This window comes from Pygoscelis adeliae, unplaced genomic scaffold (genome assembly GCF_000699105.1).
Source record: "Pygoscelis adeliae isolate BGI_AS28 unplaced genomic scaffold, ASM69910v1 Scaffold157, whole genome shotgun sequence".
Classification (NCBI taxonomy): Eukaryota; Metazoa; Chordata; class Aves; order Sphenisciformes; family Spheniscidae; genus Pygoscelis; species Pygoscelis adeliae.
The window spans coordinates 2,227,804-2,252,490 of NW_008825107.1; the positions used below are offsets into that span (position 1 = coordinate 2,227,804).

General features: G+C 39.2%; 1 protein-coding gene across 1 annotated transcript in view; it reads left to right on the top strand.

Moving 5' to 3' along the window:
* NR3C2 (nuclear receptor subfamily 3, group C, member 2) overlaps positions 1-24,687 on the top strand; it is a 209,436-nt gene that overhangs the window by 95,392 nt on the left and 89,357 nt on the right. The window contains exon 2 of the mRNA XM_009327495.1: positions 18,484-18,623. Coding sequence (XP_009325770.1) covers positions 18,484-18,623 — 140 coding nt within the window. The remainder of the gene's footprint in view (positions 1-18,483; positions 18,624-24,687) is intronic.

The following is a 24,687-nucleotide window of genomic DNA, read 5'->3' on the forward strand; positions in this document are numbered from 1 at the left end:
GCCACCCCCACCCCCCCCCACCACCACCCCCCTTTTTTTTTCCCCCCATCTGCTTAGCATAATCAGAAGAGAATATTTTTGCCACTTCTTCACTTAATTTAATGTTTGCTCCATTTGAGAGGGGAGGAATTTCAGATTCGGAGTGCAGAGTTATTCCCAATAGCATTTTGGACGTAAAGGGAAGCTGTGGCAGAGATCCTCCCTTACAGGAGGAGCCACCTGGAAGCAGCAGGCGGTCCCTGCTTCCCTGCCAGTCTTCAGACTGCACCCACCCTGGTTCTGTGCAGAGAGAGAGTGGAAGCATATGCATGCCTAGGGTAAAAGGTCACAGAAATAAGAGATGGAGAAGATCTGCAGGACTATCTTAACTACATTTCTGTCAATGAGACATTGTTTCCTATAATACAATCTTAAATCCTTTCTTCATTAAAATTTTAAACCACTCAGCTTCAGAGTAAAATGCTTCTGTTCCTTTTCTCCTTAAAAAATAATGTGCATGTGTCTACTGAAATTGCATTGTTATATTTAAAAATACCTTAACAGGCTGGTTTCTAATGAGCAATTCTTTTCTGATAGCAGTGCACTTTTTCTAGAGCAGTGGAACAGCTCATAAATAGTTAATTGGAGCGATAGCCATACTTGTGCACTTGAGTAACAGTCTTGGTGGATAACTTCTTAATCATGCAAACAGGCACACTGCAGCCTTATCAGGAACAGCAACAATATGTCAAATTTTGAAGAGGAATGGGAGTCACTGACAAACTTTCCCATCTAAGTCTAATTAAGTATAAAGCTGAAGTGTATTTGCTTAAGACAACAGTATCCAAAGCAATCCAGATTTTTTTCTGTAAACGTTTTTTAGGACACGATACCCATTAAAATAAATTTGGACTAAGTTAAAATGTTGAAGTCCTTGCTTTATAAAAGATTGTGTGTTTCTCTTACATCATCTGTATTTCAGCTCTTCAGTTTATAGTTTATCGTTGTCATCTCTTTCACAGCATTGGAATTAAATATGTATATCATGTTTTGTTAATAACATGGCAGTGAATTGATGATTTGTATTTTTAATGAAAGCTCCTCAGGTTTAATGAGTAAAGAAATAATGTAAAATATAATAACCCAAGTCTTAATATTTTCTTGATCACAAGTCAAACCTTCTATATAATTTATTAAAGTAGCATAATGTCCTTAAATTTGAGGTCAAGATTTTGCAGGCTTAGCAGAGATTTTTATGCATAAGGGAAAGATGAAACTTTAAAAATATTATTTCAGCAGTTTCATAATTTAGGATTATGACCTCATGCTCCAAGAATAATTAGGGCACATCACGATCAGCAATTTATCAATATTCATTCATAGACTTCTTAGACTCTCTTCATATCATGGTTGGTTTTTTTTTCTTTTTCTTTTCATGCAACCATAGTGACTTTAAGATAGCTAGTAAATGCCTTAAGAAGCACAGCCAATTACATTATTTATTTTGGGGGGCTCTAACCAGTATCTACAGTATTTATGAAAGCCCTTTATATTCTCTTCTTTTCCTGTATTTTCATCTAGTTGTTATACCTTCTGCTGCCAGTTGGGACCAGTGTTTTTTAGGAGCTATCACAGTGACCACAGGCAGCCCCTAGGGCCTGCATTTGTGGCTGCCTGGTAGAAGCTTATCAGCTATGCTTTGACTGTGGCCACCAAGAATTTGTTGTGGCTGCACAAGCAGTTCCTGCAAAAACCTGGGGGGTTGCCATTGCTTTAAACTGTAACTGTAATGGCAGAAAAAGCATGAGAACTTATGCAAGCTTCTGTATGTGCTTAAACCTAGTCTGTGGCTGTAAATTCAGTGGTGTTGCATCAGTCCATAGTCAAGATGGTCGAACACTGAGAGCCAGATACAAGGAAATCCCTAATCAGTGGCATGAACACTTCACCGGTTTATTAAGATGTCCATCTGGCATCTCTGACAAAGCATTAAATGAAGTTCTCCAGCCTACCCACCCAAGAGCAGCTGGCAGCAAAATAGCACAAACTCTTGTATCTGTCCTGTAAATACTGCAGAGAAGGGCAGCAGGCCCTCGTGGTACTACTGCTGGAGTAGTTGGTCAGAGGGCACCACCTTGCCTGACAAAGGCACAACCATTTACAGCCATCAAGGGCAAGAATATGATTCCTCAGAAGGTCAAGGATGCAGAGATTCAACTCTACATAGAGCTCATGCTTTGGAAACTGGTGTAATTGCTCACTTCTTGCAGGAAAATGAATCTTCTACCTTTGCTGGAGTAATGGTCAGCAGACCTGGAGGTTTGGTTTGGTTGAGGAACAGTTAATGCAATTTTGTAGCCAAGGAAATCTCAGAAAAGCTGAGGATAAAGACCTGTGTATCGTCTTTGTCAAGTAGACCAAAGCCTGTAATACCATTAATCTCAAGGGTTTCTTGAGGCTTCAGCAAAATTCAGCTGTTCGGGTAAGCTCTTGAATTGGCAACTCTGGTGAGTGTTTTCAATCACGGCAGAACATCACAGCTTTTCACTGTCAGAAGGGCACGAAGCAAGTCTTTGTCCCCACCCTGATCTGCCTTGGTATATTGTAGGCAGAGCTGCTTCCTGACATGTTTGGAGGCTGCGATAGGAGAAACTGCATGCCAGTTACGGGATTGGGGGAATTTTCAACTCTCAGCGATTTTTGGGTTGGTTTTCTTGTTTTGTTTTTTTTTCCCCCCATCAAATCCAAGGTCGTGCAGCTGATAACCTGCAGCCTGCTCTTTGCCAGCGACTGCAGTTCGTTCCCAAATGCTTGAGAGCCAGGAGGGTCTGACTGTCCAGATTATTCTGCCAAACAACTTGGCCTGAGCACTTTCATGAGGAAAACTGAGGTCCTGCTTCAGCCTCGCTCTGCTAGAAAATGTGCACCTTAGCAGCGGAGGCTTGACATTTGCAGGCAATTTCTGCTACTTCTGCAGCAAGTTGTCTGAGTGCTGTGCTTGACAACAGAGTCACGAAAGAGGATAACAAAAGGCAGAGCAGCATTTGCGAGATGAAAGCAGTGTTTCTGGAATGAAAGAAGCGCTGAACTTCAAACAAGTGCTTGGTATGCATTTACTTTTATTAACATTCCTCTGTATGACTGTGAAATTTGGATAACAGCCTTGTTTCTTCCAAGCATTAACCAGTTCCTCTTGGATGGTCTTTGTGTCCTCGCTGGTGTTAAAAGGCCTGGGAAAGGTTTTAGTCAAGTTCTTACAAGTGTTTTCAAATACTCAGCTTAGAAACACTTTTTGTAGATAAGGGAGCACAGATGTAGATTTTCAAAAAGAAGGATGGACGGTGTGCTGCCTGAAGCTGCTTTCTATGGACTTATTAAAATCAGAATGGTTCTGAGGCAAGTCCAGAAAATATTGCAAGGACGTGTTCAAGGAAAGTCAACATTTGGAGTCCAAAACCACACAAAAGATGATGACACTATCCACTGTGGTCAAGCTTTTGCAGATTCAATAACTAGACTTCTATAGGTATATGCAAAACTAGAATACATTATTTGGGGAAAACAAGCAAAATAAAAATACATGAATCAGATGAGTATCTGTAGCTGTTAATGTGCTGCAAAAATTGGGTTAATTTCTTGCCAGCTTAGTCAAAAAAAGCAAACTCTTCCTACGCAGAACAGTAGGATTTAATTCATCGTCGTAATGGAAACTCTTCTTTCCAGAAGCATGCAGACCACCTTCAGGGGTGCGTAGATATAATGGCTAGCACCACGTCTCATGTGCAGCATGACAGACACGCTGTCTTGTGTGTTCCGTTTTTAGAGGAAGTGGATACTTTGCTTCAGTCATTTTGAATTACAAAAAAAAGTATGAAACAAAGCAGTATCTGATCCATTTGGGCCTAAGTCTTCTACTCGCTTTGAACTGAGGAGCGGGGTTTCCCCTGTGGGCAGTGTTCATGGTGGGGATGAAGAGAGGAGTTGTGGGCTGCGGTATGGCAGCACAGCTACCTGTGAGCTTAATTCAGATGAGCTGGGGCGAGGGCTGCTAACAAGATTTGTAACTGCTGGCTTCGCTGGTGATGATAAATGAGTTTTGAATTAACTAAATCAAATACTCCTGTCATAAAGTGGGACTCCCCACCCCTTTCCCTCAAGAGACCTGGAGGGTATGAGAGAGAAGGTGGCGATGCTGTGCCGGCAGCAGCAGGCTCCCCTCGGCATCGGCAGGCTGCTCGCCCAGCCCCTCACTCCCTGGGTGCTGCTGTGCCAGCGAGGTGGGTGCTGGAGGCTGTGGACTGTGAAAGGGAGAGAGGTGGCAACCTGGACGAGAAGGAGGGTCAGAATGATTTGTGTCGGCTCACGGGGTGCGTTTGGTCACGCTTGGTGGGACGGAGGGCAGGCTCTTCTGAGGGGGTTGCGTGCCTTAATTAAGCAATGACGATTTTTAAATATGCAAGTATGTGTGAGGGTCCAAAGCTTTAAAGCAATGATAGCTTTTTGAGCACTTTTTCCTATCAAGTTACCGGTTATGGTAGCAAGTCCAGCAGAACCCTAGGCAGAGCCTAAGGAAGTTAAGTTTTATGTAACTGAGCTGTCTATGTATTCCCGCCTAATAAGTTTTGAATGTCAGCCAACTTCAACTAAATTTGATAGTGGGTAGCGATTACCTCTTTCAATTTTAGCTGTTACCTCTTACCAGTTCCATTAAAATAAGTGACTGGATGGAAGAGAGGCACCCAATTAGTGCCCCCGCTAGAGGAAAGGTGATAGTTTGCATTTTTCTCCTACTAAACCTTGCAAGCAGGAAGGAGGAAGCCTTAGGAAACAAAGTTTCATTATTCCTGCTCCTGAATAACAACTTAATAACTTAAAAAAAAATAGTAAAACCATTTTCATATACTTTGGAGCTCAGCACTTGCTTTATTTTGTATATGTTAATTGGGAATATGGAAAGCAGATGTGGAAGTAAGAAGAAATTGTAGGTCTCCTAACGCTTTGTGACTGCGGTGGCCTCCCGTGCCAGGAGCTGCCTGGAGTGGTCCAAAGCCTGAAGGGGTGCAAGTGGGGATGGCAGGAGCTTCTTGGATCCCCTGGCCACATAATAAAGTTAAGTTACACTGTGATTGCTGCAACGTTCAAAACCGTGAGTCCTCAAAACTTACTCTTTGTTGAGTCGTCGTCTTTCTTCCCTAAGTGCTTATTCTGCATATTGCACACCTGTTTATAGCAGAAATAATTTCAGTGGCTACAGGGGGGAAAAAAGCAGATTGCTTTAGAATAGGCAGAAATTGCTTAATGGAGCAAAGAATGTGTGTCGTCAGGTTCTTTCTGTTTGGTTTTAATTGCACTCTGTGTGGGACCTGTTGTGTCGGTGAATGATATTGTGGCTTAAAAATGAATGTAAATATCGTGGTCCTTGCTATAGAAAATTGAAAGTCTGTGCCACAGACAGGCTGCATAAATGAGATCTGGGGGGTGATGGCTTAGCGAGTAATGATGTTTGCTCACTCTGCTATACACCTTGATTATTATGTAAATTGTGTAAATTTATGCATAAGCACATAATTATGCACACTCAACTGTCAGTTTGCCTCTACAGTAACGTGCTTTTGTGCGTAAACAGTTAAACATCCTTTTCCTGAAACGGGGGTGGTGGTGGTGGTATTTTTAATTATTGTACCAGCTCTTATTCCCACTGAAGTTAGATGCAAGCTGCCTTCCAAAATCGAAGCCTGCTATATGTTGCAAGAGAGTTTTGACAGTATGCAGCAGAGGATTTAGGAGAGGAACTGGGGCTCTGTTAGCTGTAGAACATAACTTCCTTGGTCTGTGTTTTGCTTAATACTCCCATTTTCTTTTAGTCTTTGCTATATGGGTTTCAGCTATTCAGCCAGAGTGTGGTAGGTACAGTACTGTGTATCATTAGTATGTGAGCAGTAGAGTGAATTTCAGCTGAATAAAAATGAATTCTTTGACTTGCAATTGTGAACGTTTCTAGTTTGCCTTGACAATCCTGTCAAGACAAATTCGAACTTTGTCAGCAATTGTGATTGCTTGTGGGAGAATTACCAAAAGCCTTTGCTCTAGGTATCAGTCACTGATTGCAGCCCTCGTCTGCTATTTGACCAAAATTTTCCGTGGCACTCAGCAGGCTATTACTTGTCACTCTGACATATAATGGAGGGGTGTTTTAATTGATTTAAAAGTTAAAATCTATAGTTATTTAATACAGTGTAACTGTATTACACGTCAGCAGTTACACTTGCTGTGAAAATGGGGAAAGAGGAGTTGAAAGGACTTGGGGTTTGGACTGTTTTAAAAATACACATGCAATTGATTTTTACCTTCTACAGGCTATCAATAGAATTTTTATTTAGTTAATGGGAGCAGAGATTTCCTATTAGGTAATTATTGTTGATTTTAAAAGGGATTCTTGAATGTTAACTGTGCATCTAGTTACTAAAATCCGTATCTTCCAATGTTCAGTAGTACTTCTGCTCGAAAGTCTTCACTCTTGTGGCGAGCTCTGAATGACTGCATTTCTGCTCTGATGCTGTTTTGTTTTATGACCTAAACTGTTCCTCTGTCATGATCTCCTGGTGTCTAAAATGGGTATAATTCTATCCAAATCCAAGGGGTATGTAAAATTAAAAATTGCTAATTGCTCTAAGGCTGTACAGCATGAGTGCAGTTGGTGCGTTTGCACACATGCAGGTTATGTATATGCTGGAGTATGAGATCAAATGCTCTAGCAATACTGTCATCCTAATTGCTCTTGCGGATGCAAGTATGCAGTGTCTTTCTAACTGGTGATGGTGATGATTAGTTCAAAACATCTTTTTCTATGCGTCCATTTCAAAACAAGCTCTTCTGCAAGAGAGAAAACAAAGAGGGGAAGGCTCTACAAAGATGAGTCGCTCACAGCTTTCTTCCCTCTCTGTCGTCGTCGTGTCCCCTCCCCCCGTCATTCAACTTACCTGGCTTTCTAAGTTAGGAAGAAGGATGGAAAGAATATCTGTATTCCTTCTACAATAGTAGGATGAGAAATAGGGCTGTTGAATACTCGCATTAATGTATCTCTCTTTTGGCCCATACTGCCTGACCGTCCACATAAACTACAGGCAAGGGAAAACAGAGGGACTTGAAGTGTATAAATAAATGTGGTAATCAACAATATCACCACCAACAGGAGTGTCTGTACTTTACCTTGGTGTAAATATAAAATAATAATTGTCACTTTGTGTAGCAGAGGTGGGACAAGTGAGAAATGATGTCTCTATCTGAACTGGAGTTGCTACTTGCCATGTCCCCTGCTAATCACAATTTTTACAAGCAGTTACGAAGCCTGAAAAGCCTGTTTCACCTGTGACAAAATTCACAGGTTGGACTGGGATCAGAATATTTTGATTTTCTATCAGTGTATTTTCTGAGAAGGTACCTCAGAGCCCTTTACCAGCAGCTAGTCATTTTAGACCAAGGAGTTACTCACATACTTGCTAGAGCCGTACAGGCTAGATGTTTGCCTCCTGAAGGTAAGGCAGGAGGAGGATTGCATAGCTACTTGTTTGCACTGAAGAGAAAATGGGAGTGTTTTTCTTATTTTACCCTGGTTGGTGAATACTCTGTGAAAACATGAGAGAATCCTCTATGGAAAGCTGGCCTATAGGGGACAGTTGCTTCACAGTGTGCTGGTGAAGAAGCATAACGTATGGGTTATATTTGGAAACCAGGTTATACATGGGATTGCACACCTAGAACTTAGAGCTAGTATGTGATGGGTTTGGGTTTCGTTTTGTTTTCAAAGCACCAACTCTTCATTCCCAGCCTTACAGTGGCACCTTTATACTAGATACATCATTTGAAGAAATGATGACTGGAGAACTTGCTAAAGTATTGGAGGAAATTCAGTTGCAAACTGTTGGTAAGCATCCTGAGAGTCAGAGAGGCTGGGAAGTGAGTCCTAGGCTAGATATGTTTGCGGATAGGCACAGGCAAAGGCCACTGGAGATGTAATTGGCCAAGCAAAGAAGCCTCAGTCAGAAAAATGAGGGATTGTTGCATGGGGGCCAGCTTCACCACTTGGAGAAATAGGCCACATGAAGATCTGCCTGAGTACCTGTTGCTATCCTGTTTTTCCTTCTTTGCTTTTTCTCCTTCTGGAAGCTGACACGCGTGAATCCTGCATCCGTTTGCCCTGTATTGCCTACTCAATGCAGGCATATTCTGCTCGCCCTAACCCTTGCAAGTTCCTCAAACATCATGGCTGTCTTTTTATTACACTGTCAAAAGGAAGCAAAAGCCCATGAAGGTGACAAGAGGGGAACAGTAAAGGAGATAGAAGTGGAAATCACCCTGGCTTTTCCACCTTCTAGTTTTAGGAAGATGTTTTCTTGGGGCTGTGGGACCAGAAAGGTGGAAAAGACCAACTTATACAAACTACCCCAATGTCTGTGTAGTTCCCCAACCTAGAACTGCAAGAATTGTCTTATTTCTTGTTTCAAGTAGTAATTGTATGCATTAAAACACCATGAACAGCTTGAATTTCTTAAAATGGAAAAATGTTAGTTAAAATTAAGCCTTCATTATTTCAAATAGTGTTTTTAGAAGTTACAGAAGGTATTTCAAAACAATATGACTATTTGCTTTTTAAAATACCTGTTAATCAGAGATGGTGGTAAAGTTGGAGTTTGGCTTTTACTGTATCATCTGAAACAAGTGCCAAGCTGGAAACTTCCAGTAAAATGTAAAGCACTGTGCCTAACCTTATTAAGGATTATTACCTTTTGATTAGTAAGATCATCTTTGGTGGATTATTTCTTTTTCCAACCTTCCTTTTACAAATGCATGCAGAACTCGCTGCACGTGTCAAGATATTTAAGTGTGTTCATGTTAGGAATTTCTCTGATACGCTTATGGGCTTGAGTCTTATTACTTAGTTCTGTGTTAGTAACTCATACTAAATAATACTGTGAGCTGTCTGTTGCCTTTCATTTTTCCCTACGCCTTGTTTTTGAAGTTTAGATTAGTGTGCAGACTTTCCACTTTTATTTTCTGTTCCTATGTGGAATTATAATATAGCATACACTGGTACCGTAATGCTGATACGCTTTCAACATCCGTACTAATTTTGTTGTGTTGGATGTGGGGGGGGCACAAGGGAGTTGAAAGGGCAAACCCCCCCTTCATCCCCCCATTAGATTCTTTCATTGAGACTAATAATTATACATGTTGCCTTTCGAAGCCCGTGGGATTGCTCTTATGAGTAAAGGTCTGCCATACTGGGGCTTTTATTTGACAAGTTGGAAAATAGCCTTTGTTCCCATGGTAACCTTTTTTTGTGCTTTGGTGCATTTTTTCCCTATGGTTTCATGGTTGCTCTGGAGGTTTTTCTATTGTGGTATTTTATCCCCAGTAGACTGGGAATGGCAGTTCTGTTTACTTTTTGCTATTATGAAATCTTTTAAATTCTTTTTTTTAATATGATTACGGGACTCTTGTAAACTTTTTATATTGTGTGGTTAGGGCATTAATGGTGTGGTGGCTTTCTCTGTAAACATATAATGCACTCAGAAGATAAAACAAACAGTTTGTAATAGGAAAGTACGTATGACTGGACCAAGCTGCTTCTGTTATAAACTAATATTTTTGATATAGGTATTCTTTTAGGACTTATGGGGCCAAGCCCTTGCCAGACATACCAGGTAGATTTTTGTCTCCGCAACAGAATGACATTTCTTAAGGTTGAAAATGGTCAATACTCTGGTCATCAGTGTCATTTCAGGTTGCTGTAATAAGGGTTTAATAAAATAAAGCTTTCAAGCAAAGGCAGGTATTTTTAGGAGTTGCTTGTTTAGACTCTGAGGGAAGAACTTGAAAAAAGTAGTGAGCTGTATTTTGAAAAGAGGAGGCTTTTTAAAGAGATGTTCTTATTACTGGTAGCATCTCCCTGCATTTGGCTTCTATGTATGTTTTTCTTCTTCCTTGCTTGTTCAATTTTTGTCTTAGAAGTCCTCAATAGCAGAGCAAAATAGTCACGTAGTCTTGTCTTGCCTGCAATTCCTCATGGTAATGATTTCCCACTGGTGCCCCCATCAGCAGGTGAACCTCATTTGAATCACTTCATTTTATGCAGTTTTAAAATACTGCTGACCAAGAAGGCAGCAGAGCCTCACTGAGTCAACAGTAGTATGCTCTCATATGAGAGTGATCAGGATACATAATTAGTTTACAGATTCTTCAGTGGTGGAAGATGAGATGGTGATATGAAAAAATGGATTTTCAAAGCTGTGTCTCTCCTTTTAGTCATGGCAGGTGAGCAGGTGCAGGAAAACAAAGAGTTAAACAAAATCCCTGCCCCCCCCCCCCCCCCCGTTCAAACACTAAACACAAACATTCACCAACAAAGCCATGACTTTCAATAATTAACTAGATCATTTTCCAGATAAACTGTTCCTGCCTTATCTTGCTATACAATACATAGCAATTTATAATCAGCAGCACAAATACCAACATTGCATGCATTTAAACTGCACTAATTCTATAAGTGAACCAAATATGAAGAGTTAGAGCAGATGCGCTGTGAGGCTCACTGTTGTTCTCTGGCTTCAGAGTTGGAGGTTTTCTCCTGATAGGAAACTCCTTGTCTAGATTAACCATACCATTTCAACAGATAACTATATTTATGTACTAAAAAAACTGCAGAACAGGTAAATGTTATTTCCCTGGGGCAGTTGGCGCTTAGTACATTGTGACAGTAGTTAGAGGAGAAAAGTGCATTGCGGAAGAATATTAGGAGGATGTTACACTTCTCTGATCACTAAATCAGTGGGTAAAAAGTAGATTTATTTCCCTGGGAGATAAGTGCTCCTCAGTTTCAGTCCACCAGAACACATGGTTGTTTACACTTAAGTTTATATTTTTCTGTAGTCCACAGATCATTCTGAGGTAAAATTTGAGTAGCCAACTATAGTTGCTACTGAAAGATTTCAGCAGAGAAGGTCAAGGAAAAGTTAAGGCTTACAGCTGGACTGAGGAAAATGCTGGGTCCTGTCAGCATCCACTAAGGTAAATGGAAATTGAAGGAGCTTAGTGCACTTGCTTTATTTTGTAAAATCAACATATGCCTTAAGGTTAAACTAAATACAGGAACCTGTTCACTGGTGACTACAGCACAGGAGAACCCATCAGCTTCTATTTGCAGAATAAACGCTGCAATTTAAATGCTTTTTAAAAATTCTCAGTGTGAATCTTTTTAGATTTGGGGGGGCTTGGGAGAAAGAGCGGAGCCTTCTCTGTTACCAGTGCATGTCAGAGTTAGCTTGTTACCATAATTAAGATCCAGGTATGAAAGTGTGATATATGAATCCCTTAGGCATTGCTAAATAAAGTAACTTAATGTGAAAGCTGGAGCTGCTGAGGAAGGAAACCATCTGATTTCACAGTTTGCTTTCTCTTGACTAAATGCACTTTCCCCTCTGATTCCTACATGTTTGCAACAATACTTTGTTGAGGGGGGGGGGGGGGAATACTGCGTTGATTTTGTAATCTATACATTTGTATTAGGGTTGTAGTGTTTGAAGTTGACAATTGAAAAAACAATTGAAAGTTTTCTGTCTTGGAATAGAATACCTCTGTGCTTAAAAAAAATAAAAAAAATTGAGACTAACCACTAAATTAAATGTGGTATCACAGCTACTGAATTTTCTGGGTTTTTTTTATTTTCTTAAAAATATACCTTCAAAGTTGTAGGTGGCAAAATAAGTTTATTTTGGTGAGATACTGGTCCATTTTTTTAAACTACAGTGAGTAATAGTGGCTTGCATGAGTTCTTCATCATTAGCTGAAACAAAACAAACAAAAGTGAATAAATGGTAATCCAAGTAAGAGCTTCAGGATCCCAAAGTTTGGGACATTTCAAAAATAATTGATTTATAGCACAAGAAGATACTATTTTCTAGGTCGTTTTTCTTCCTTAATTGAATTTCCTTAATATTTCATATTGAAAATGTATTTTCAATGCATGTTTTTGTTATCTTTGTTATTCTAGTAGAGAGAAGACATTAAAAAAAAATTCTTTCCCCAACCACTTATATTACTTATGGACTGATACAGTACTCCAGATGTCAGAGTAAGCGTGTACTGCTTCAGATGTTACACTTGGTGTCTATCACCCATAATATGCACTAAAGTACACAGTTAGCTTTCCTAAAATATTTAGACCTTGTTCAAGATTTCTGAGTCTTAAAGTTTTTGTTCGTTGGGGTTTTTTTTAAGGTTTAGTCTTAAAAATATATAATCTTAGCCTTGTTTTTAAGGCTGCAGGTGTAAGGGTTGGTAGTGGCCATATGAGTCCTATTGTTTTATCCAAGGAAACATAACCATTTCTGTAATGTCTGTCGTCTTCTCCGTAGGAACAGGATAATGCCCTGAGAAACTCAGCCAGCAGAATTTGCAGCTAGGTTATTTGGCAATTTGTATGCCACTCTGCCAAATATCAGGGGGTAAATGTTGCTCTGCCTGCGTGCAGGACTGTTGCTGCTGAGGCTCAGGGGTGGTTTGGTTTCAGCGGTCCTTCGTTAGCTCAGCGTTCATGAGGTCCCATGTGACTGCCGCCTTCTCCAAAAATCCGATCGTTTCATCTCTGCACCTTTTCACTTCTCTATGCTTTCTTGGTCTGCTGACAAGAAGATTGGTTTATATAGTCTGACATTTAAGAAATACCATTTTCCAGTCTGCTAATCTGCTTTATGCAGGTAGTTACAGGAGAGAGCCAGGGTGCCTTCCTGCAGTGAAACTTCTTAAAAAATTTGGGCCTCTCAAGGCGAAACTGATGCTGGTCAAACCTTAGTATTGACAATTAAAACTAGCAGCATGGAGCAAAATCTGGGAGATGATACATGCCACTGGTGGAGGTCATGACCGACATCATTGTGTAGTGGTCAGATAATCTATTGGACAACTTTTGACCGGGATAACGTTTTCTAAATAACTAGTAGAGTTATCTTGGGCAGTGAAATTATTGTTTCTATGTGAACATGCACAAAAATAATGGAGGTAATGTGAAGAGGAGATGGTTATGCTATCTACTGTGATGGCTGAGTTAACGATGAGTCAAAGAAAGGAGGATGCTAGGAGAGCTGCTAGAGAAGTGACCGGTCAAAGGAAGCACTTAGGGATGTAAGATTAGCTGTGGAAACCAGGAAGAATTCAGGGGACTATTTGGAGGGGGAAAAGTGTATGTTTCCAGGGTAGCATAAACTTGGTAATCGGTCTCTTGATTTTAGTGCCAGATTGCAAGGAGTTGTATTGTCATTCAGCGTGGGCGTTTCTTGTCTCTCTTGGGCGGCATCGGCTGGCCTGCTGCGGTGAGGTTGGTGAGGGCCAAGCATGTGGGTGTGCTGCTGCAGCAGCGTGACCAGCTCGGTGACACCAGGGGCTCTTGGGTGGATCTTGGTCAACTCTTGGCTGCCTCCTGACCGTCTGAGCTTCCTTGGGTGTGAAAGGTGGGCCAAGCTCTGGTCTCCATGCTCAGCCAGACTGTCCACATCATGGTTGTGAAATACCATTGAAATATACAGTTCTTGTTTTGGGCCACAGGAAGGTTAGCTTCAGATCTGTGTGCAGAGTTAACTATCGTGTTTTCATGTGCCAGTCCCCAGTAGATGACGACTCTCGCTGGAGGTTACACCCCTTCAGAAATGAGATGAGAGGGTAGAAGGAAGATGCTGGCAGTCTCTGCATCTTGAATCTCCTGACTATTCTTCCTCTTAAAGGTTGTTTTTTCTTTTGGTGAAAATACGATGCTGATCTCAACTTCTTTTTACCTTTGTTTTTGCATAACCTTATTTATTGAGGTGTACCCAGGTTCCTTCTGTTTGTTTTACTACCAGAAGATTTCTGTATGAAAAAGAAAAGTCAATGACGTGGAATTAAAAAGGACTCATCTAGATCTCATAATAATAAAAGCTCTTGGAACAAATGAGTTTGGGATTCATATTGTGGCTTATGCTTCTTTAGAGTGCTTCATTTTATCATCAGAGAGGCATCGTTTGTTTAAACTGTGCTCCTGTATGACATCTGGTTTGAAAAGCATAATAACCTATATAATCAGCTTTTAAAATGCTGGATTATCTGTGGGTTTATTGACTCTTCTTTACAAAATCTGTTATTTCTAATTAATTCTCCATATAACTATTACTAAAGCCAACTTGCAGAGACACAAATGAGCTTGATGGCAATGGCTAGTCAAGGTCAGCATTTAACTGCCAGCATTTGCACTGTTGAGGATAATAAATCAGGCTTATTCCTAATCACATACCCTACAACGTGACAAATGTTAGCGGAGCCATCTAAGCAACCATTTTACAAATCATTTGGAAGATACATTTGGCATTGTTAAACTGCTCCATGCTGCCCTTGGCTGTAAAAGCATTGTGATAAAATATGTATGCTCTGTTAGATCTCCTGTATTTGAATCCTGCAGAAGGCGGGGGGGGGGGGGGGGGGGGGGGGGGGTTGTTTTTTCTTTTTTTTTTTCCTTTGTATTGGAAATAATGAGAGGTGTGAAAGTAATAACACCTAATCAACTTACGGAAACCACTGGATTCTGAAAGCAGTGATGAGTAGCCAGCTCTGTGGTACTATTTCATATTGCTTGTGTCTTCAGTTAGAAGTTTATATTGAGAGTAGGTTGCTGCCCACGATAAATTTTCTGGGTCAACAATAGTCCATTGTGTGAAAGCTTAAAAACACTGTTGAATATCAGAGCAATAGTTGTTAGGCTCTAATTTGGATTTGGGCAAATGTGTAAACACAGTGTTTTCACTTGGTCTGAAGTTTAAGACTCAATCCTGCTGTGGCCCACAGATGTCATTACATTTAGCGTGTCATTCAAATAGATATTTGGCAGTAGGCTAATTGCTGTACAGGGAGTCAGTTGTAAAGTTCCTGATCTTTTTTTATGGTATCTGTTCTCATTTGGACCAACTCTTGTATTTTTCAAAAGAGAGAACGATGTATTACCTAAATAATCTGGATTATTGTAACTAAACTTCTCCTCTGCAACAAAAAATCAAACTGAGCTCCAAAAAAAGAACTAAAATGAAATTAATATATATCTGTTATAATCAACTGAATTTAACATTTAGTTTTTAACCTTCTAAGTGTTACCTGCCTGTAACGGTTCCCACATACCAGTTTACATTAGGATTACTTGATAGAAATTTATGGGATGTTTCTGTGGGAAGGGAAATACTTAACTTGGAGCATGCATGAAAAGCACTTTCAAAGTGGGTTTGTTTTTTTTTTTTTTAGTGTAGCATTTCTCCCTATACATATTATAGGATATAGAGCTGTACTGATTAATTAAATAATTGGTTTAATAAAAGCGATGAATAAAGAAAGTGTGTTTCTGAGTCATAAGCACTGGATATCTGGCCTTGAAATGAGGGCGGAGAGGTAGTTTGCTCACCAGTCAGATCTTGATGCAGATCTTGTTCACCGTGGTCAAGTTCCTAAGAAAAGAATGACAACCTGAACATAAGAGAGATTCAGGAGGAAAAGGTGTAACCATCCATGTATGCCTTGTTGAGAAAGAAAAGCTTCCATGGAGAGAATGACTTAATCTGAGGTTTAGCAATATGATTTGAGCATATTTTTTGGACTCAGCCTTTTATTATTTGCAGGTACGTATAAATACCGCTTTACCTTTGTATGAGGTAATATAACAGGATTTTGAATTGGCAAATACTTTGGTGTAGCATGGGTGAAAGAGAACGTAAGAGACTTTAAAAACAACCCAACGTTGTTCATCAGAAGGCAATCATAGCTAGAGCTGGCACAAGTTGGAGGAGATTTAAGTACCAACAGCTAATATCAATGTTTCTTTGCAATAGAGTATTTGAGAATTGCTCCATGTTGGATACTTCTATTAAGAATGAAAATACCTCATTTGTGTTTTAACCTATTCCACTTCTAATCTGATTAAAAGGATGTATGGGAATTAATTGAATTTTATTACAGAATGTTAAGTTTCCACCTGTGATGCTGTGCCTGAGTAGTTGAATACATGCTTTGTATTCAAGCTGTACCTTCACCTTTCAGCTATATTCAAGCCCTTCGTTTAGAGAAGCACTGTATAAAATATGCTATAGATTATGTCTTAGGTAGGCATTTGATAATAGTCATGGATCAACTGGTGTCTCAATGTGTCTTTACTGGCTTTTTTTACACCCAATAATTCTGTGTAAGTGAAAGTGAAATAGGGTAGCTTGTATCTAAAAAAAGGCTCTCCCACCTTCTGCAAATCCTACGTGACAATTTATTTTCAACTAAAAATAATACATACTTTTATATATATATACAGTGTGTATATATAGAGGGAGTGTGTGTGTGCATGTGTGTGTATATATAAATTAAAAAAACACGCACACTGCTGTGACACCCTGGAAACCTCCATTTCTCCACAGGAAGAGCTCTCTAACAAAATTACCTTTTTTAGATATTTAAAAAAAAAACAACACACTGACCTTTTTCATGATAGAAAGGCTAGGAAAATTTTTGCTAGTCTTATGAAGAAATGGGAACATGCACCATCAAAATTACAAATGCCCCAAGACATTTTGGTGGTATGTCAGAATTGAAATGTTTCCCTTCTCAGACAAAATATCACCGTTTGCAATGAAAAAGAAAAAAAAAAAAGGCATTTTCAAGGAGTTAGTTTTCCAGGTTATTGACATTTTCTCTAGAAAGCAGACATCTTTTGAAGAATTTTATTTAATGAGAGGCTTCATGTTTTTCATGCAGCATGAAACGTGCTAGAGGGAGGAAGTCCCATTCGTTGCCTAAACAAAACCAAATGCAGAGCTGAATACCACCAGAGTCTTGGTAAATCCTGAAGGAAGTACCTTTCCTTAGGGATAGGTTAATGCAGCGTGCATAGGTATGACTGTGACTTGAGCACACAGAACTTATTTTAACATAGATTTGGTGAGGCTTTCCTTTGTCTCTCTAACAGATGAGCTAATGCCATCACCTAGCAATTATCAAGTAGTGTGATGTTATGTAATGAAAGTATAAATAGCATGAGGACTAAAACTAGTAAATCTAACAGACTAGCGAGCAGACAAAAAAATATTTGGAACATTTTGATTAGCATCTGAACGCTGTCATTTAAAAAGACATTTAGATTTGATGTTACAGTAAAGCTGCAGGTCAGGAGAGTTGCAGTCCTTGATCTGGAGTGACATTCGTGCTGTGCCCCTGGATAAATCACTTGGCCTCTGTATACCTCTTTAAAGGAAGATAAAAAATTGGAAAAAGGCAAAGGGTGCATACTTGAAATTTCTTAAGCAAGCTGGTTATCTTATGTTTGAATTAAGACTACCCGTGAACTTCGTTTCCCAATGACTGACCGATAAATAGCCTGTGACCTGCAATTTGAACTATCAGATTATTTCACCACCAGTGTAAACTCTTTTAGGGTTGTCTTTGTAGTTGTTTGGCAGCATTCAGAGAGATAATGTGTGAAGTAAATGCAAGAGGTCACGTTTACCTGGAGAAGAGAGGCTGTGTGGAAGGAAAAACTCTCCCAGCCCTCCGGAGGCATGGGAGGGATCCAAAACTTTCATCTCCTTCAGTATCTGGCACTTTTCTCCAAGCATGCCGATTACATTAGGGTGGCATTTCCAGTTCCCGGGGGAAGAAGGGAGGGAGGAGACTCACTGCATCATGAAATGTATCTTGTTTTTGAAGAGCGCTGTCTTTTAGAGCTGCCAGTGGAAAATACTTCCTAAAGATACCTTTGGAGGGTCATGGTTTAAAAAAACCCAACAACAGAAATGCCCCATCTTTTAAGAAGGCGGTAGATGGTTTGCAAGATGCATCTGCAAAACTTCAGGATGGTTTCTGAACCTCCAGTGCTGCTTTTCTGGCACCTAAAGTCATATGGAAGGGTCTTCTGCATTCGCAGAATGTAAAAAGGCTTCAAAACTACTTTGGAAGTAAGCTGTTAAATTACAGAAATATTAGATACAAGCTCAAGGGTGGACAGGAGAGTGCATACCACTTTGCTGCACTACTTCATAAAAATGGTCTTAGCGGCTTTAGTACAGGTATTCCTTAGCTGTAAAGGCTTGAAACAAACAGATAGACAGAAAGAAAATTTACAGCTATCAGGTCGCTGCCAGAGTGGTTTGTTTGTTTGTTGTTTTATTTTCAGTTTTAATCATCTGCTACCAATAAATTCCACTGCCCTTGTGGTAACTTCTCACATTAACATTGATATATTATGGGTGTTTTAAAACAGACAATAAAAATATTGCACTTACTAATTAAAGCAATTCATGTATTTAACCAGGCACTGCCAGAAAGAGTTGTGGTTTCCTGGTTGTTAGGTGCCTTGAGCAATATACCTGTTATAAATCCTTAATTGAACTTTGCATTAAGGCGAGGGTGATTTGAAATATTCATAGCTGTTTTGTTTTGTTTTGTTTTTTACTCTAGCTCTTCATTGAGAAGTGTATCAACTGGATCTTCAAGACCTTCCAAAGTGTGTTTGGTGTGCGGAGATGAGGCATCTGGATGTCATTATGGGGTGGTTACATGCGGCAGCTGTAAAGTTTTCTTCAAGAGAGCAGTAGAAGGTAAGAAAACACAAAACAAAAAACATGAACAAAAAAGAAAACCCAAAAAATGTTGAATGAGCTCCAATTATGTGTGATATAATTTATGTAGAATATGTCAGGGTGTTTTACAATGTACACCTTCTAAAGGATGCGTTGTTTTACTTCATGCCACTGCTGAATCAGGCTTCTTCTCCACTCCTCCAAGTGGATTTTTTGTAATTTTTAATGGATACAGATACAATTGATATAAACATACTCCTGCTTCTCCTGTACTGGAGGATGAATGCGGTTGTCTCATCATGCTTTGGCAGGCTTATATGACAGTACAGTTCACTCAGGTCAGTTATCTCCCTGTGGGTACCTCCGGGGCTTTCAATTCAGTAGTGCATCTGCTTCATCTTTCAGCAACAGAGAAGTGACTTTACAGTACTGTGATAGATTGGTGAGGGAGTAGGAATTGATCATGGTGCTTTTCTGAGAGATTGTTTTCTTCATTAAGGACTAGGATTTTCATGAGGACTATATTTTGATAGCTTTATTATCACAGGAGTGTTTTGCTGACATCTCCCTATTTTATATTAATTATGGTATAGCTAGTCTTTCCTGGGCATCTCAATAGAAAGAAGTTAGGATCGCTCCAAGTGACCCTACAGGACCTCTGGTAGGTGTTGCTTCTCCATGACTTGGGTTGTTAGGGTAGAAGAAAATGTTTGACCTTTACAGACTTTGTAAGCACCTTCTTCAAGTGATAAAAATTAAGTTTTTAATACCTGATAAAGAATAAGAGTTCGTGGCATGCAAAGGACATAAATACTGTATAGGTTTTTTTAAAGTCTGTGCTTATGAGTAGATGTTCTTACGACCACTGATGAAGCAGGCGATATCTACTTATTTATTTTCACGAAGAAAAACCTAGAAGGAAGAAAATAGGCTCTTAATATGGTGTCCAGCTTGTGCACCGAGAAGAGTGAAGCAGTATGTGATGTGATTAATTTCTTCTGTGATCATTAAATCTGCTGCTGATGGCAATAAGGATTTAGCTCTCTGTTAAATAGACCTAGAGGACTTGTGCGTCATTGAAGTCAAGACCTCATGTAATCTCTCTCTATCAATGTATTTATCTATCTATCATCAAAAGTGCCAATGTAATTGAAATGAACTTCCCAAAGTTATAAGGACATGGAAAACGTTTCCCCCTTCTGAAAGCATTTTCTCTTACTGTTGGGCAATAGCTGACCTTGATGCCATCATTCCCTAACTTCTTCCTTGAGTTTTTGTGACATAATGTAGCACACGAACTGGAAAACCTTACTTATTTTCACTGAGTGATTTCCTCCATGTGCTTCCATGCTACATCATGGATGGGTCTTCAGACATCCATGTCTAAGCTGGCCTCTGAATCATGAGGATATTTTTTTGTTGTGGTGGTGAGGTTTTGCATACACCTGCACATACTGTGTGAAGTGACAGCACCTTTTGTTATCTTCCTTCCTCCTTTCCTGTCTTCCAGGAAAGCTTCCTTCCCAGTCTTGAATCACTGTAATTTCAAGGTACTGTGTATCTACATTTACCATGCCCTCTCTTTTGGTGTCCTTTCTGACATAATCTGATGGATATCCCTATCCAACTTTACAGGAATTTATGAAAAATTACCAAGGAATCCCTTTGGGAGTTAACAAAGTAGCAAGACTATGTTTCCAAGCCTCAGAAGCCAAAATTACTCTGTAATCATGCATAGAAATAAATTTTTAAAATGTAGCTAAAAGTTACCGGTAATTACTGAAAGTTTATGAGTTAAGCAAAAAAACCTCAAAATATGAAAGACAAAACAACCCTGTCATCCCTAAAAGTTGAAGATAGGAGTTTTAAATTAGCTTAAAATACATTTTTTTAGAATTATTATATTAACATATATGTTCCTATCAGTGGTATGTGAACACTGTCTAGACTTCTGCCTGGTATGCACATGACTGAGCTCTTGATGCTACCAGATTGTTGTTATGCAAACACTGAAAATTTGGCTTGCAATTTTCATATATATATATATATGCATAAAAGTACATTGTAGAGTATTAGCCACAAAAGGACATAGCAAAAACATAATATATATTTTGGCTCCAAACATCCTGAAATTATCAATGTGAATAAAAATTTGTGTAGGTAGTTTTGTAACAACAAAACTTTTTGTAGAGTTGTCATAAATTTTTTCAGTCAGGTACATGACCAATAAAACACCTCATCCTGAGGTTTCCTAATTTAAATTAAATATTTGTAGTAATTACTCTGTATCATATGTTCATGAGGATGTTTTTAAAACTACGGTAGTTCAGTGCATGGTATAAATAAAAAATAAATCGAAGTGGAAGAACTACCTTAAATGTAGATCCTGGGCCTACCTGTCTCGGCTCTGAGCTAAAGCTGTGTTCTTTACTTAAGTGCTTGCATTCTTGTCTTTATTACAAAGAAAACAGTAAAACTCACTCTGTGAACACAGAAACAACTTTGTGGGGAATTTATAAATACAGTGGCTAATTTGAGTAAAAATGAATTGTTCTTTCTCTAAAAGATTGTAGTAAAAGAATAAAAGATATTCCTCAATTTTCATTCACCATTTCCCTGGAATCATGTGTATAGACTTTTAAAGATTTATGAATATTTTTCCAGTTATATTTTACACACTTTATATGCGTGCATGCACACACATATTTCTTACTTGATCCACAAAACATTCCTCAGTAGAAAGTGGTACGAGAAATTATATTGTTTCAAAAATGGCCTCCTCTTCCAATTGTTATTAAATACGGTAGCTACAGCTGGTGCCATTTTCGCAGAACCACAGAATGGCTGAGGTTGGAAGGAACTTCTGGAGGTCATCTGGTCCAAACCCCCTGCTCAAATAGGGCCACTTAGAGCCAGTTGCCCAGGACTATGTCCAGATGGCCTTTGAATATCTCAAAGGATGGAGACTCCGCAACCTCTCTGGGCAACCTCTGCCAGTGATTAGTCATCCTCAAAGTAAAAAAGTGCTTCCTGGTGTTCAGATGGACCCTCCTTTGTTTCAGTTTGTGCCCTCTTTGAACAGAGCAACTCTTCTTCTTCAAGGGGAAGAGGCAGGTCATTAGTTTCTGTTGATTAAATCAAAGTTTTATTTAGCTTAATTTAAAAAGTTACATACTGATGGTCCTTCAAAAGGTATGGTGGGATGGAAGTTGTGGGAGAGGGCAACTGGTGTTCAGGTGGAAGGACAAGCGATCTAGTTGAAGATGTCCCTGCTCATTGCAGGATGGTTGGACTAGATGATTTTTAAAGGTCCCTTCCAACCCAAACCATTCTATGATTCTATGAAGTGGGGAGACAAAGTGTGTCAAAAAGCATGGAAACAGAGAGAAGGGGGATTTGGAGAAAGGGACCACTGCACACCACCCAGCTCTTTGGGTCTCAGCTAGAATTGCTAACGTTGTCAGCCCGCCTTGAACAGCTTTTGAGTGCCAATTCCTTTGCACTCCTCTGAAATATCATAAAACAGAGGGATTATAACAGAAAAGAACAACTGCATTGAAATTTAAAAACAAGAAAGTACACAACAACAAAGAGACTAAAGCTTGCATTTACAATTGTAAGTCTGGTAATTGTATTCCCAATGAATCTTATTTTGGGGACTTGCAGGAAATGTCTAAGGAATTTATGAGAAGGAGAGCTGTAGACCAAAAAAGTATTAAAATGGGTTTATTGGTGAAATTTCAAAAGTAATTTCAGGTGGAATTCATTACAGGGATGTAAATTACTGAAGTGCAAAATTTTGATACCAAGTAAGCATGAACTTTTTGCTGACTGACTCAATGAACAGGAGTCTGGTATGAAGAAATGTGATTGTGTCAATATAAATTTGATCTGCCTTGCAAACACTAAAATCCTTTAACCATAAAAGTGTTGATAAATGGTGTCACTGCAAAAGTTAAGACATTTGTATTTCTAATATATTTTTACCTAGGATAACTATATTGTATGATTTTCTAAATTACAGATATGGCCAATCATAAAGTTATTTAAACTTTAATTTATGATCATTAATAGAGTCGTATGCTGAAAATACACTATACTGTGAGGGAACCTAAAGCACCTGGCCAGTCTTGTCTTCTCTTTTTTCACGGAACCAGCTTTCTCTAAGGAGAGTAACAGGCTTGAAGTCAGAAATCACGGCTGTTCTTGCGTATGCTTTGCATTTTTAGTCTTTATTTGTTCAAGTTCCAGACAAGTATGAGGTAATCTGTCCTACATCAAAATTTATATTGCTGCTTAAGTTGCTGAAGTTAATCTTTCATTCTTCCTTCGGCTTGAAGGTAAGAAAAAAGGAAGGCATTTTTTCATCTCCAAATGGTGCTAAAGACTACAGCAAAAATGACCATCTTCTTCCAGTTATTTTGCATATTTGCTGGGAGATTTTTGGCTACTTAAAGTGGAAGAATTAACAAATTATATCATATTAGTTATAGGGAAGCTTGTCCTTTCTTTAAATACAAAGATGTGATGTTCAATAAATTTCAGATTTTGCTGTTGATTTCTGCTCCAGGAGGTTCGCCTTGAAGCTAGTTCTGCTATTTTAAGTGAGAAGCGTAGATCTTCTTTCACCTCTGAAGTAGAAACACAGTCACAGCAACAGAAGTTTCTAGGGTTGCATTTCTTTTTCACCTGAACATTTGCTATTTGCCTATTTAAAGTAGGGGGAAATTTGGCTGAAGGAAACTTTACAAAGTCTAATCTGATGCCGTCTTATTTAAATGGCCTCCTGGATATAGTAAATGTGCTGTGCACCTCAGCGAACAGCCTAGTAACAAAGAAATCCTACCTTTGCCGCATGTTTGAACCGCAGGTTATCCAAGACTCCGCTACAATAGTGGAAGGGATGAAATTTCTTGTGTAGCAATCTGCAAGGACTTGGCACAGCTGTGGGAACCGAGGTTGCCTCAAAGATAGAGTTGTGGAAAAGAAGTGCCATTCTTCATCTCCCTTTGTGCCAGGCTGCTCTGAAAACACAGAAACAAAACAGCCTGGGCTGCAAGATCGAGGATCCAACCCACCAGTCACCTGGGGTAACTCCCAGTCTGCCTTACCAGGCACCGAGGCCGATCTTTTTGCCATAGCCAAAGGGATCCAACAACCTTCTGGAGACTCACCTTCGCATGACGGATTGCAAGCTATTGCCAGCCTGAAAATTCAGTGGTAGATAAATTAAGTTCTTTGGCAAGCAAAGGCACTGTGCAAACCGTTTAGCAATGGGCCAGATGCATAATAGCCCAGGAATATTCTTTTTTTTTTTTTTTTTTGGAAGTTCTCTGTAGTCTCTGCTTCCAGAAGGCCACACAAGAGGGAAAGTGATATGTGATGCGTAACATTTTTTTTCAGAAACAGGTAATCTTCTATGGTTTTCCCATGCACTGTAAGTGAAAGAACTTCCCAAGGCTCTACACCCCCCAGTAGAAAATAAAGAGAAACTAAACCCTCTCTGTGTGCTTCCTAAACTTTTTCATTTGAATTGAGGTGGAAAAAATATCAAGGTATGAGAACTTAAATGCTGGAATACATAGCTCTTGAATAATTTGCTTAATTATCATAACTTAAATTTTCATAAAATACTACTGGTGAACAGGAAAGTTTACCTTATTGATCATTTAAAGAAACAATATTTTTTATGCTGTAGGAGCTGAAATTGATACATTATAGAAAGGCATTTTCCACACCATTTTGCGGTGTATGCACCCATGAATTTTGTACGTCTGTATTACTAGAATTAATTATACATACAGTTCTTCACTCTCCACTCTTCTGTTCATTCACTGTAATGGAGTCAGTGTTATTCCATCACAGGCTGCAATTTTCCTTTTATCCACTTTCATAAGGTCAGTGGCCTCTCTAAATTCGACATCACTCAGTATAGATGTCCATATGTTTTCATAGAAATTTCTATGTGGGATTTGAAGTTGACTCTGTTCCTGACCTGTTGCAAGAATCTGTTTTACAACCTATCAAACAGAAATATTAGGTGAAGAGCAAGCAGATGGGTGATCTGCTGAGGGCAAGTGAG